The sequence below is a fragment of the Microtus ochrogaster genome, unplaced genomic scaffold (assembly GCF_000317375.1).
Source record: "Microtus ochrogaster isolate Prairie Vole_2 unplaced genomic scaffold, MicOch1.0 UNK1, whole genome shotgun sequence".
Taxonomy (NCBI): domain Eukaryota; kingdom Metazoa; phylum Chordata; class Mammalia; order Rodentia; family Cricetidae; genus Microtus; species Microtus ochrogaster.
Window position 1 is genome coordinate 1,731,565 of NW_004949099.1, and position 13,556 is coordinate 1,745,120.

Below are 13,556 nucleotides of genomic sequence, written 5' to 3' on the forward strand. Positions count from 1 at the left end.
GCTGCTCCACACATACATGACCCACTGCTCCACACATACATGACCAGCTGCTCCACACATACATGACCTGCTGCTCCACACATACATGACCTGCTGCTCCACACATACATGACCAGCTGCTCCATACAGCCACCACAACAGCTCCTCCCTCCAGGTGCTGCTTCAAGGTATTTGGCCTCTACGGGAAGAACAGGGACTAATATCTTAGGTAAATTCCTGAGATGATCTACTTTTTAAAAAATGATGTTTCCTGCCTTACATATTTTTAATACTTTTACATTTACTCATCTTTTATTTTGGAGCAAAGATTGTGTCTGATATGAGAAGACCCGGGAGCCTTTGGATTGTACCAGCTGACCTCTGCTTTATCAACACTTCTGAGCTTAGACGTGATCAGCTTGATGCTTTGTGAGTGTTCTAACCTGTGAGTCTAATTGACAATGTGACCCCTGGATGAGTTCACAGTGAAAACTCTCTGACTTATGGTTTGCTCTGAGCTCTGTTCTTTCTAGCTACTTGATGGAACTGCAGTCTAAATATTTTATCAATACCTCCAATCAATATATCAAGTAATAAATGTTCAGTATACCTCCTAAATCAGCTCCTGTCCCAGAAGTTCCAGTTACCCAGACATAAAGTCATAATCCTTTCCTTCTTCCTACTTAGGCTTACTTGAGGGTCATGGCCCATATGTACCCCAGGATAGCACAGAATGAAACCAACACATTTATGGGTGATACTGTCCTGCTGCCATGTCAAAAAGCTAGACACTCCCACAAGATCCACTCCATCCATCTCTTTTATTATTGTGCTTCCAAATCAGTCTCTCTGCTTCCTGTCTTGGCCACTAACCCATGTGGTGATTTGAGTAAGAACAGGCCCCATAGGCCCATACATTTGAATGCTTGGTCATCAGGGAGTGGCACTACTTGCGAAGGATTAGGAGGTGTGGCCTTGCTGGCATAGATGTGGTCTTGTTGGAAGAAGTGTGTCACTGGGGTAGGATTGAAGTTTCAAATGCCCAAGCCAGGCCCAGTGTCTCTTTCTTCCTGCTGCCTTTGGATCCAGCTGTAAAACTCAGCTGGTCTTCCAGTGCTGTGTCCCTGGAGAGCTGCCCATGTGCTACCATGCTTCCTGCCGTGGTGAAAATGGACCAAACCTCTGGAAGTGCAAGCCCCAGCTCAGTGTGCTCTTTGATAAGAGTTGCCTCAACCATGGTGTCTCTTCACAGCAATAGAACACTGATTAAGACACCTTCCAAGATATATACAGCACATGAACACTTACACTTCTATTAGGGAGATATGGCAAAGAATATAACTAAATAAAAAAATGATGAGATAGAGACTAGCATATGCAGGTGTGATAGATGAAAGCCATAAGCTGTTTCAGACTGTATTCGTCACCTGGCCTGTTGTTGTGACTAAACACCCCACAGAGCAACAAGAATGAAAGGCTTTATTCTCATCACAGCTTGGAAGGACCAAACCCACGGAAGTTCAGTAGTCTAGAAGGGAGGCAGCTAGCTAGGGGTGTGTGTCAGGGAGAGTGCGAACCTGAGTCTCCATGGGCAGAGATGCAGGGAGAGGCGGGAACTGGTGTTCGGCTGGTTTTCTGTTTTTCCATTTAGTCCAGCCCCCAAATCATTAAATGGTGCACCCACATTCCAGAAAGGCCTTCCCTCCTTAATCAATCCTCTCTAGGAAGCTGTCACAGACACATCACAGTGTGTCTTCTCCGTGTTTATTAATACAATCAATTCAGAATTAAACTTGACTGTCACACAAACTCCAAAAAGAAGAGTCTCCTACACATATTCTGAAATGGTTCTCACTTTAGTCTGGGAAGCACTGTGAGGGAAAAGGGAAGACTGTGATAGCCCTTAATTATATTTATATGCTTTTAAGGTTTTAATTTCTTTCTCAAAGAGCCCACAGTTTCAATACTATGGGGAAAACCTTTGCTTACCAGGAGTAGAAAGTACTTCTGGTCCTGTGACATTGTGTTCTCTTGCCTCGATCCTCAAGTTCAAATCCTGCCTCATTTGCAAACTTCACAGTTTTGGCCTCCCAGGGAAGGATATGAGTTGGCTCTGTGCAGTCTCTAAATCTTAGGGAAGGGAAGCCAAGTTTTGTTCTGTTGCATTCCAGAGCCTCAGGCTAGGCTGGGTAAACAGAGCCATCAGAAGCAGCCTAAGCCATTCTTCCCAAGTCTTGGAGTCTCTGTGGCTGGCTGTGAGGTCAGGAGGTAGAATGAGCTAAAACTTGGCTTGCAAAGGAGCCAGGAATGACTCTGCTAAACTCCTTAAGGGTCTCCAGAGAAGATCAGGCAGGTTGAATAGACATCTCAAGGATTCCTGGACAGAAGCCCACCTCTCTAAGATGTTATGAACCCTGCACCAAGGAATTCTGTGATAGAAGAATGCTGGACTCAACTTCCGGAACCTTGAGTCTAACTGGCTCTCAGTGTCCAGCTGGGTGACATTGAACTCCATCATGTCCAACCTTGTCACCCCCATCCTCCCCTACCTCTACCTCACCCCCAGCCTCTCCCACCTCACCCCCAGCCTCCCCCTATCACTGGCCTGCTCCACTTCAGCTTCTACAGCTGTAGAATCTGAATTTTGAACTTGATGTTCTCACACTCTGGGAAGGAGAACAGGACTCTTCTCACAAGCAGGCTACACAAGACCATGTTTTCCAGAACAGGAGTCGTAAATATAACCCGTCATCTCACAGGTGTTCCAGCATCCTTGCCCATAACAAACATGGATCCTGCTTCATCCTTCAGAGCGTGCAGTGGTGGCCACCACCACATCATTGGTTTCAGTGTCTTTGATTTAAAAATTTATGTTTTATTTCCTCTCTTAGTTATAGAAAGGGGACGATTTTTTAAAAATCATATCTATATCCTTCTGCACAGGATATCTGCATATCTCTTTAAATGCTAAAAGTATTTAGAAAATACAAAAGAAATACCTGTCTTGAGTATCATCTTTTGGGATTAACCAGTAGTCTCTTTTTTGTGATGTAAGGTTGTTTGTCTGTTTGGTTGGTTGGTTGGTTGGTTGGTTGGTTGGTTGGTTGCTTATTTGGTTTGGTTTTGAGAAGTCCATTGTCTGAGCTGTTAGCCCCAGTAATCTGTATGCAGCGCCAAGTCTTCAGTCTCTCCCTCATCCTCCCTGTGTGTGTAGACGCTGGGCCTGCTCAAGGGTTACTCCTAGAGTCAGCATAAACAGGCCCACAGACACCAAATCCTAGTACTCAGGTGCCGAAAAGCATTCTTGGCTCTATTGCCCAGACAAGGAAGAAGAAACAGCCATCAGCCGCAGCTCTTGATGGAGATGGAGTGCTCTCGACAAGAGCAGAGTGAGGCTTCACAGCTCCTGTGATCATGGAATCTACCCGATGTTATCTCAAAGACCCTCATATTAGAGCTGAGAAGAGCATGGGCGTGGGGCGAGGAATGACAGGCACAGTGTGGTCAGTGAGCAAATGTGTACATCTATTGGTACTCCATTTGACAACAGCCACCCACCATGAAATCACAAGCAAGCACTGACACCTGGACCATCACAGACAGGTAGGTAAGGGACATTTTGAGAGGCAGAAGAGATCGCATGCCATGGATTACAAACAACTGTTTAACAGAGTCAGCTCGTGTTTAACCTTGGTAGTAGGAACAAGGAACAAATCCCAATAAATTATACCATCTAAGTATTTCTAATCCCCAAATTAACTTAGTCATTTTATAATATAATATGTGGTTTTAATCAAAAAAAAATAAGAGTCTTTGGGTCTGGCTAATTTTGATATATAATTTTCTTTTCTTTCTTTTTTTGCATTTTTGTAATAAAGTTTAAAATAGAAATAGTTTTTTTTCCCCTCTGTATGTGGTTTAGGTTTGTACTTTAATGGATTTTCATCCTATGAGAGAATTCTGATTTTAGTAAGGTAAATCTGCTGGGTACAGAAGGAGAATAAGTAAATGGGCCTTTGAAATGCATTTTCTGGACAATTAAAAGAAGTTTTGTGGTCAAAAATAGAGTTGCCTATATTTGGAGAGCAAACACACACAGGTACCCTACCCTATAATGAAATCTGTGGAAGAGGACGTGGCCACTCTACGGCTCTGCACACTCATAAGCACAAAATCAGTCTGAGAGACACTGTTCATGCTGACTGGGAACATGTGGGGTGATGGTCTATGAGGATGCTCTGATTCTGGGAGCACTTGTGGGCAGTCTACTTGACAACAAGGACGCTCTGACCTGGTGTCTACAAAACCTGGTGCTTCTCTCCTGACTGGGGACCGTGCACCACTGCCTTTGTGTATCCACCTTGAAAGTTGGTGGTCTTGTTTGCGTCACTGGTTAGGATGGCATGACACACTGTCAAGAAGCATAAGAAAATAATTCACATAAAGAACATTGGCAGGAGATGTTGGTGAGGCCGATGAATCTGTAAACAAGATATATATATATACAAGTTTTCCTTTGTCCAGGCACCACACAGTTGCTAAGTTCACTGCGGTGGTGGTGGCAGTGATGGCGGTGATGGCGGTGATGTGGTGGTGGCGGCAGCGATGGCGGTGGTGGTGGTGATGTGGTGGTGGCGGTGGTGGCAGTGATGGCGGTGATGGCGGTGATGTGGTGGTGGCGGCAGCGATGGCGGTGGTGGTGGTGATGTGGTGGTGGCGGTGGTGGCAATGGCAGTTGTTATTTTCTATTCAAATAGTTAAAAAGCATATCATCCACATATTATTTGACTGATCTCCAAACACCCAGGCCTGTGTAAACAACACAATCAAAGCTGGGGCTCAGGTCTTCTCAAGCCAGAGGTCTAAACATCAAACTAAGGAGGCGTGTTACCAAATGGGTAAAACTTTCCTAAGTCTGTGGGGCCACTAGAGCCCCCGTTGGGCCAACCTCTTTTTCTTGAGCGTTCAGGCTGTGCCACTGACATGCAAGCCTTCATTTGCACCAAAGAGTGGAGAGGTGGTGGTTTCTCCCAAGTCACCTCTGTTTTAAAATAGAGCAAATCTTAATCCCCAGAATCATGACCAGGCCAAGAGTCAGGCACCAGTGGCTAAGAAATCTTTCTCCCAGTCATACCACTGCAACAGTCTCATCAAACAGACTTATTGGACTGAAACCCCTCGCGTTTGAGAGCTGGAGAGAATGGAAAAGTAGGTGCTATGCTGACCTTCAAGGTCTCTATGCTCCATAAGCCCAGAAACACGAGGACTCAAGGGGAAGCATAGTGGTCCAGGCCACAGTAGCTGAGAGATGGAGCCGCAGCATCTTTTAGCCTGCGCACGCTGTCAGAGGCCCCAGCTGACTCCCCCTCTTCACCCCCTTTTTCCCCCTGCGGTGAGTAGACCATGACATCAGGGAACCATGTTCTCGTGAGCCCAGACTTCCCCCTCTCCAAGTGACTCAGAACTCCAAATGGCACCCAGAGTCCTTGCAGCTTCTCCCCCAAGTCCATTCTCCAGAGAAGACCCCACTGTCTGATGCAGAGCCATAGGCCTAAGAAGTGGCCATCAGTTGGTCATCAGAACTTGGCAGTGGGTCCTGGCAAATCTACACGTGCATTGGATTCCCAATGGTGATTGGGCTCTGGGGTGGACAGAGAATGACTCCAGGAAGAGCTGAGAACCTCTGCGGCTGCTCTTGCTCCAGGCTTGCCAATGCTGGACGGGAAGGAAAGCCCAAGAGTTCTGCTAAAGGTGAGCAAGGCCCAGTGTGGCCCAGGGGAGCTCTACAGAGCTTGTTCTGCCTTCTATCTGGAAACTCTCTCTTCCAGACACTCTGTACCACATTTCCTTGCTATAATCCCCATGGCATTTTGTCAAATAAATGGTTTTCACTGGTGTCTACTCTTTGCAAAAATTAGGTATTCCATGAACGCTGACCACTGGGGACAGTGTCTCAAATATCCACTTGAGAAACTCTACACTCCAGGGTTCCTTGAACAGTGTGTCGCTTTCCTCTGTGCTTGCAGAAAAACAAGTTTATCGTTGCTGTGAGCATTCAGGTACTGTGGTGCCATTTTGCTTATTTCAGTCTGATGCAGTCCACCTCCTCAGTGGCAGGCATCCCTGTGGTCCTGAGGTCCAGGTCAGCGCTGGCCTTGCCCCCGCTGGGAGAAGCCCTCCACCGGAGGCGCAGGATCCTCTTGAGGTACTTACTGGTGTTGTTCCTGACCGTCACGAAGCACAGTGTGTTGATCATGCTGTTGCTCATGGCGATGCACTCCACCACATAGAAGGCAGTGAGGTAGTGCTTCTCTTTCACAAACACGGAGGGGAAGAAGTCACGCACGATAGTGAAGCCGTAGAAGGGCGCCCAGCATAGGACATAGGCTGAGAGGACACACACGAGCCCTAGTACGGTCCTGCGGCGGCAGCGCAGCCTCCGGCGGATCTGCTCCGTCTGAAAGCCGGGCATCGCCTTGAACCAGAGCTCCCGGGACACCCTGGCATAGCACAGGGTCATGGCGACCACAGGGCCCACGAACTCGAGGCCGAAAATCAAGAGGAAGTAGGACCTGTAGTAGAGCTGCTGGTCTACTGGCCAGATCTGGCCACAGAAGATCTTCTCCTGGCTCTCCACGATGACCAGCACGGTCTCCGTGGTGAAGTAGGCGGCAGGGATGGCGATGAGGATGGACACGGACCACACCAGGAAGATGAGGCCCGCAGCTGTTTGACACTTCATTCGCGGTCTCAGCGGGTGCACTATGGCCAGGTACCTGGGCAGGAACAGAAGTGGAGTCAGCCACCGAAGGAGCCTGCTTGTGACACTGATGTGACCTGAGGGAGACGCTCAGGGCCGGCCCTGTAGCAAGCCTCGGTTCCACCTCTAACTACTTCCCCCAGCTCAGCCTTCTCATCCGCCCAAGTATTTGGGTGGTTTAAAGATTAAATGAGATAATGAATACAATGTTCCCAGCTAAGTTTTAAATCTGACATATACTGGGGGAAAATTACTTTTAAATGTAATAGTTATAGTTCCCATGGATCTCTGGCTAGGCCCTGGTCCATCGTATCTCCTAAAGCCTGCAAGGTTCAAAGTTGAGTAGCCCTGACGACTCCAACTTGAATTAGTTGATAGGAAAAACCACCCTTTCCAACCAAAGCATAGACCAAGGTTTTGTTTTTATTCCAAGTTTTAGAAAGCATTGTTCTGCATGCAGAGGGGAAAGTGTATTCACCTCATTTTCCACCTGCTGAAAGATGAGGAACTTTCTCGGGGTTATATAACACAAGACCCTTGACAGAAAACATTTAGACCCCATCTTACAGGGCTGATGTGAAAATCAATTAGCGTATGCATGGCTTTTCTTTTTTAACCACAAAGCATCAGGCAGTAAAAGACGCTGCTTTTGTTCTCTCCTGAAGAGGCTACACAGTTACCACAGAGGTCCAGGAAGCAGAGAGCACTTCATGAGGCTATGAGTCACTCGGGTAGCCTGAATGAAGCCTTCCCCGAGCCCGAGTGCACTCTTGTGCAGAGAGCTCCAGCTTTCCGGAAGTCTTTGCGCAGCTGGCACGGTTAGAAGGACGGAAGTGGAGTGGAAAGGACTGACCGACACTGGAAACAAACTCTTTTATGTCCGTAGCTGATCCCAGGCAGAGTCGCTAGCAATGTGACAGGGCCCTGAAGGAGAGCCAAGTCAATTCTGTTCCCTTGCAGACTACCCCTTTGAAGTCATCTTTCTTGGGACTTTGGTCTGAAGAAAGAACCCTTCTTGTGCTTTTCTGGTTGAATTTCACAAGTAATCATCCCACGCTGGGCGAACCTGGAGGATCCTGAAGTGAGATTCCTGTGCTCTTCCAGCTCCCAGGAGTCTGAAGGAGCTGGATAGGGCATGAGTACCCACTGGACACCCCAGATGGCTGTTGCTGGCCACTAACATGCCTCCCTGGGACTCTAGGCAGCTCCTTGGTGCTGGAAAACAAACAGAATCCAGTGCACTGTTGGCACTGTGCATACATGGGCTCTTCATCGCAGCCATCATGTTGGCTGAAGTGTGGCTTGGTGGTAGAGTACTTGTCTAGCATGTAGAGGCTCTTAGGGTCACATCACACACACGCACACACACATGCACACATGCGCACACACGCACATATGCACACACACACACACACACACACACCATCTCTTAGTTACAGAGTTGTGATTAAAATTCTCTCGACCACAGACTTGTTTTCTACCTACACTGTTCCTTGAGGCAATCAGACCCCTAGCAGCAGGTTTTCCCTCTCTATGAGCATGGCTTCACTTGCTCTGTGTCCCTAGCTCCAGTGGTTTAGGTTCAGATCCTCTCAAAGCCAGCAGTTCCCAGAGAATAACAAATAAAGGTTGCCAGGGTGCAGGGTGGTGTGATAACCATGGGCTGGATGTTTCAGCAGAGTCTGGGACTCATGTCTAAGGTCTAAGGCCCCCATCTAAGGTCTCACATGAGAATGGTGGTTGTAGCAGATACCAGGCTGGCCATGACATGGGTAACACACCCCCAGCTGATGAACTAACTCATCAGGGGCATCTGTGCTTTTTGACCATGGGCTACACGACTCAACACCAGGGGACACATACCCTGGTTTCTTCAGCCCTCCAGGCCAGGGGAAGAGGAGTTGCACAGCATTTCATAAGCAGCAGACCAGAATGTTACAGACACCTCAACACACATCAAAGTGGAGGCCCAGAGGCCCTGCCCAAGGGTTGGGGTGGGGGTGGGGACTTCTTGCAGGATCTTGCCAGCTCCTTCAGGTTGTCATCGTCTGGTAGATTTTTATATCTTCTGAAATATAACCCCATCTTTTTTGATCATGACTCTGAAGACTTAGTCCCTGGTCCATATGCTTCCCCAAGGCTCTGCAGTCACTGGGAGGACACACCTCCTGGCTTCCTTAAGCACCGTCCTGGCCCTCAGAAGACCTGCTGTCGATCATCTGCTGACGACCACATTAAAGTCTGCCTCCTCTGCACCACCTCTTTTGCCCACTGCACCCTGCTCTTCTCCAAACGTCATTGTAAACGCCACCCTGGCTTATTACTTAGTCATTTCACCAGTATCCGTTCCTGACCCTGGATTATTATTTAACCGTTTCGCCGGTATCTGGATGTCCCTTGCTTGCCTCGAGTGACCTGTCTACATCTTTTCTCACTTTTGCCATCTGTGGTTTTGGGGTACCTAGTTTAACTTTAATAAAACTTTACCCCCTGTCAGTGGTTTGGTACTAGGTGAAAAGAAACTTGTCAAAAGGACAACAATCATTTTTGGAAAAAGGGACAAAGATGTGTTTACTTCACCTGAGCAGTGTGGGACAAAGCAATAAAATGCTGGAAAGGCAGTGAGAAGCTGGGGCTGAACTCTGCGGAAAGGTGTGGCCCAGCTATGCTGCTTTGGACAAGGCATTTCACTCCAGTCCTCAGCTTGCAAGGTTCAGAATATGTATCAGTTATTTCAGGAAGAAGCCAGGGTTGCGTTCAAGAAGATTTGGTGGGCTTCAGCCTTGCTTACCTGCCTTAAACCCCAAAGCCATCTTTCTATTCCTGGAACCGTCAAGTCTGTCCCTGCTTCGAGGCTTTTTGGGCTTACAAGTCCCTTTATCTGAGACACTGTCTCTCAGTCCTCAGAACCTTCCATGTCACTCTTGGGTCATGTGACTGTCTCAGAGATACCTCTCCTGAATCATCCACATCACCCTCGATTACTCTGCTGGCGGGTCTCTTTGTTGTTGTCATTGTTATTTTATGTTGCTCATTTCTGAAATCACCTTCCATAGTTCTTTGCCTGACAGAGAGCTCTCTTCACCCCTTTGGTGTAGCTTTGTCAGGGACCAGTGCTTTTTTCTGTTTTCCCCCGTCATTCCCAGCCCTTGGAACAGGATCCGGCACTGAGCAATCACTCGACGGAGACACTCTTTTTTGAAAGAATGCGTGCATGCAAGAGTGAAGGAAAGCTAGGGTGGATCTAACGGGGTAGCTGGGCAGAACCAAGAGACACTATATGCAGAAGACTAAAGGCAGATGAAGGCTGGGACACCCAGCCAAGTGAGCTTCTGAAAGGCCAAGTGTGACCAGAACAACCGGCCAAATGTTCTAGAACGGTGAGACTGGCCAGGAGGAGAGAGACTTTCCAGCCTCGGTGCCTAGGAAGAGAGTGGAAGCAAGAACAAAGCCCTAAGCCCAGGCTGGCAGAAGGTAAACTGTGCTGTGAGCAGTGCTTTGTAGCCCACTTCTAAACTTTATACTGTGATTCGTGCATCAGAAAAACAACTCCCGGCCCACTGGAAACAGTCTGGTTTATTCAGTTTTGCTATCACTTGCGGTCTTTTTAATATTGACTCAAGAACCATGATATCCACTCCTTATTCCATGCTAGTGCTGACTTCATATTATTCTGTCCCAGCACGGCAGCACACCCCCATAGTCCAAGCATTCTGATGCATGAGGCAGAAGGATTGTGAGTTCAAAACCTGAACATTACAGTGAGACCTAGTCTCAAAATACCAAGACAGAAAAAGAAAATGCCTTGTATTTTAGATATTATTTCATTCAATCGTCAAAACAACTGAGTACATGAGATTCCCTTACCATCCTCAAAGACAGAGGCAGGAAGAGGGCAGATAACCAAAAGCCAGGGAAAGCCCCATCGTGCAGGGAGGGGCCTCCACCAACAGACTCAAGTCAAGTACACACTATCGGTTCCTGCAGAAATTTCACTAAATAAAGGCATCCTAGCAGCAGGGTGTCTTCTGCTATAAGAGATGAGAATGTAGTTGGCCCAAGCTCAGAAGATCAAACCTGAAATATCACTGGGTTTTGAACAGCTCACAAGGAAAAAAATTAATGACGACTGAACCACAAAATTGAAATTAGATGATAGCAACATAATAAAATAAAAAACAAAACCATCTGGGGCAAAGACTACAAATGTCAGCTTAAACAACAAAAACTTAACGTGTTGGGGCAATGAGTCACCTAAGACTGAGGGAGGCCTAGGCCAGCACCTGGGGCTATCTCCCACATGTGTGTGTGAATTTCCAGTCAGAAGCCCACTCCTAGCACCAGCAGCCCTCCCCAGAGCAGAGCATGATGGGATTCATCCGTCTCCATGTGTCTGGTTTGCACTGCGCAGGAGATAGATGCCATCTTTCAAAGCAGCTGATGGTGGGAAAATGGGAACAGTATTGAGGATACTGTTCCATACCGTGGTTGATCAATATCCCTGTTTGTAGTAGCTCCACACTCCTGGCTTCTTCCCCGCACAGTTGTTAGCCCCCTCCGAGGTGCACGGATCTCAGGCAGAAGCAGGACTTTGTCACAGCAGGCTCCCATCTATCCTCCTTCTAGAGGTCAAGAGCATCTCCTGGGTAAAGCCGTGTCACTAATGTGAAAGTCCAGGAAATGACCCCTTATGTTTTGTCCTGTGCTAAGAGACAAGGCAGCATTTCCATAGTCAGGAGATGCTAATGACAAAGCTGCAGGAGCCTGACCTGGGCAGCCCTGAGAGTCACTGGGGAAGCAGAAAGCCTGGTTGATGCTATCCTCGCCTAGGGTTGTTTGGATTCCTTAAGTAAGTGGGCAAATGTCCCAAGGTTGGTGACTTGTATTGAGGACCACAACATACCTGTTATGGGCTGCAGACCAAGGGGCCATCAGCTGCTGACTCTCTGGAGAAAGGAGACTGGAGCCCCGCACCTCAGTATTCTTAACGCCAGACTCTGGTATCCCCTCCTTAGAAACTAACCTTTCACGCGCCATCCTACCTCCAGCTGATTGCCAGAAAACTTGCTCAGTTGCTCTGACTTAGAACCCAAGTCAAGCACCTCAGAGCCCTGAGGCCATGGAACAAGGAGAGCCTGTGCTTCAGGCTCCCTGGATGAGGAGGACAGCAAGCTGTGTCATGGAACACGGAAGCCTGACCAGCCCCTCAGGGTAGCTGTCCGGAGACCATAGCAAGGTGCTGTGTACTTCGAGGCAAATGCACCAAGAGGCTTGCAAAGACTCCCTGAAACCAAGATGATCCTGGCTCAGTAGCACCAGTTTACAGCAAGTGAAACACCCCAGAATAAGAAAGACAAGCAGAGGTTGCTCCCACTGAGCTCACACCCCATCACTAGAGACGGTCTTGTACTGTAGCATGATGGGTAGGAAGTGAGGTGGGGTCAAGACAAACACTAACAAAAAAAGTAAGCAAACACCTGCTCTTTTTCTGGTCACACACACACACACACACACACACACACACACACACACACAGCTTTTTTTATCCAAAACAATCCCCTTGATCTTATTTAAAAACCAGTTAGTGTTGGGAGATCATAGTTTAATAGAGGAAATCTAGATGAGATGGGGAAGTCTCTCCAGATTTTCATGTTCACATAAGAAGTAACTCCTTATAACTTAGCCCCATCCCTCCACGCGTCCTCCTACCACCTGTCTAAGCTGTGATTGGGCTTATCTAGGAGAACGTCCACAGACAGTGAGTAAAGACTTTCCTACTACCCAGCCCCAGGCCTAGCTGCCTCTAGCCCTGACTAAGGTGAGATGTTCAGCCAATGGGCTTTTGAGTCCCCATGGGTGCCATCTATGGGCACGACAGATGCATGTCATCAGCATGCAACTACAGGAAAGAAAGGGACCAAGGCAACACCCCTGCTCAGTGTCCATCTTTGTGGCACTCACCTGTCAATGGCAATGGCCAGTAGGGCGTTAGTAGACACATAGAGGGAGACAGTACGCAGATAGTTGACAGAGGCACACAGGACATGACCGTGTTCCCAGGAGAGCTGACGCACCACATAGTAGTCCATCTCAAAGGGGCAGCACACGATGGCCACTAGGAAGTCTGAGATGGCCAGGTTGGCAATTAGCAGGTTGGTGAGATTGCGCAGCTTTTTGTAGCGGGCCAGGGTAATGATAAAGATGAAGTTGCCAATGCCACACACCAGCATGATACCCACCAAAGCCATGCCAATGACAATCTTGGCAGCAAAGAAAGTCCGAGACTTGGTCACATCCTCCTCTTCATCGGAGGGCATGTCATAGTCACCATAGCTGAAAGTGAATGGAAAGGAAGCAGCTTGGGCTTCTCCATGGGCATCAAATGTAGGAAGGGAGTTGGTGGAAGTCTCTGTGGTATTCTCACCCAGAGCCCCCACGGTGGTCTCCATCCAGGCAGGTGGTGCCATGAATAGCACCGGGAGCTGTCCCAAAGCGGTGTCTCCAAGGCTCTTGGTTCTTCCTGGGTGAGTCAGATCTTTCTAACCAGCATCTGAGGAACAGAGTATCAGAGTTCCATTTTAAACATTTGAAAGACACGCACATGATTGGGGACGTGTTGGAGAGAACGTGGGTAAGTTTAAAATCATCCTGAAACGTATGCAGGTCCATTAGCCACCTGGTCACCGTACACACAGATAATGGAGTGGAAGAAAGGGGCCAGGGAGAGAACACGAGAGAATGGAAACCACATTTCCACTCAGCTGGGGAAGGCGGGGGGACTGGGGAGACAGACTGTAACTCCATTTATTTCCACTCC

At 48.0% G+C, this 13,556-nt stretch overlaps 1 protein-coding gene across 1 annotated transcript; it reads right to left on the minus strand.

The window, feature by feature from the left end:
• Positions 1-5,570: 5,570 nt before the first annotated feature.
• Positions 5,571-13,211, minus strand: Prokr1 (prokineticin receptor 1). Its single transcript, XM_005364819.2, has 2 exons — positions 12,701-13,211; positions 5,571-6,755 (listed from the first exon to the last, which is right to left on the minus strand). Exons 1-2 carry the CDS (start codon positions 13,204-13,206, stop codon positions 6,059-6,061), a joined length of 1,203 nt encoding a protein of 400 aa, XP_005364876.2. The 5' UTR covers positions 13,207-13,211; the 3' UTR covers positions 5,571-6,058.
• Between the last annotated feature and the right edge of the window lie 345 nt (positions 13,212-13,556).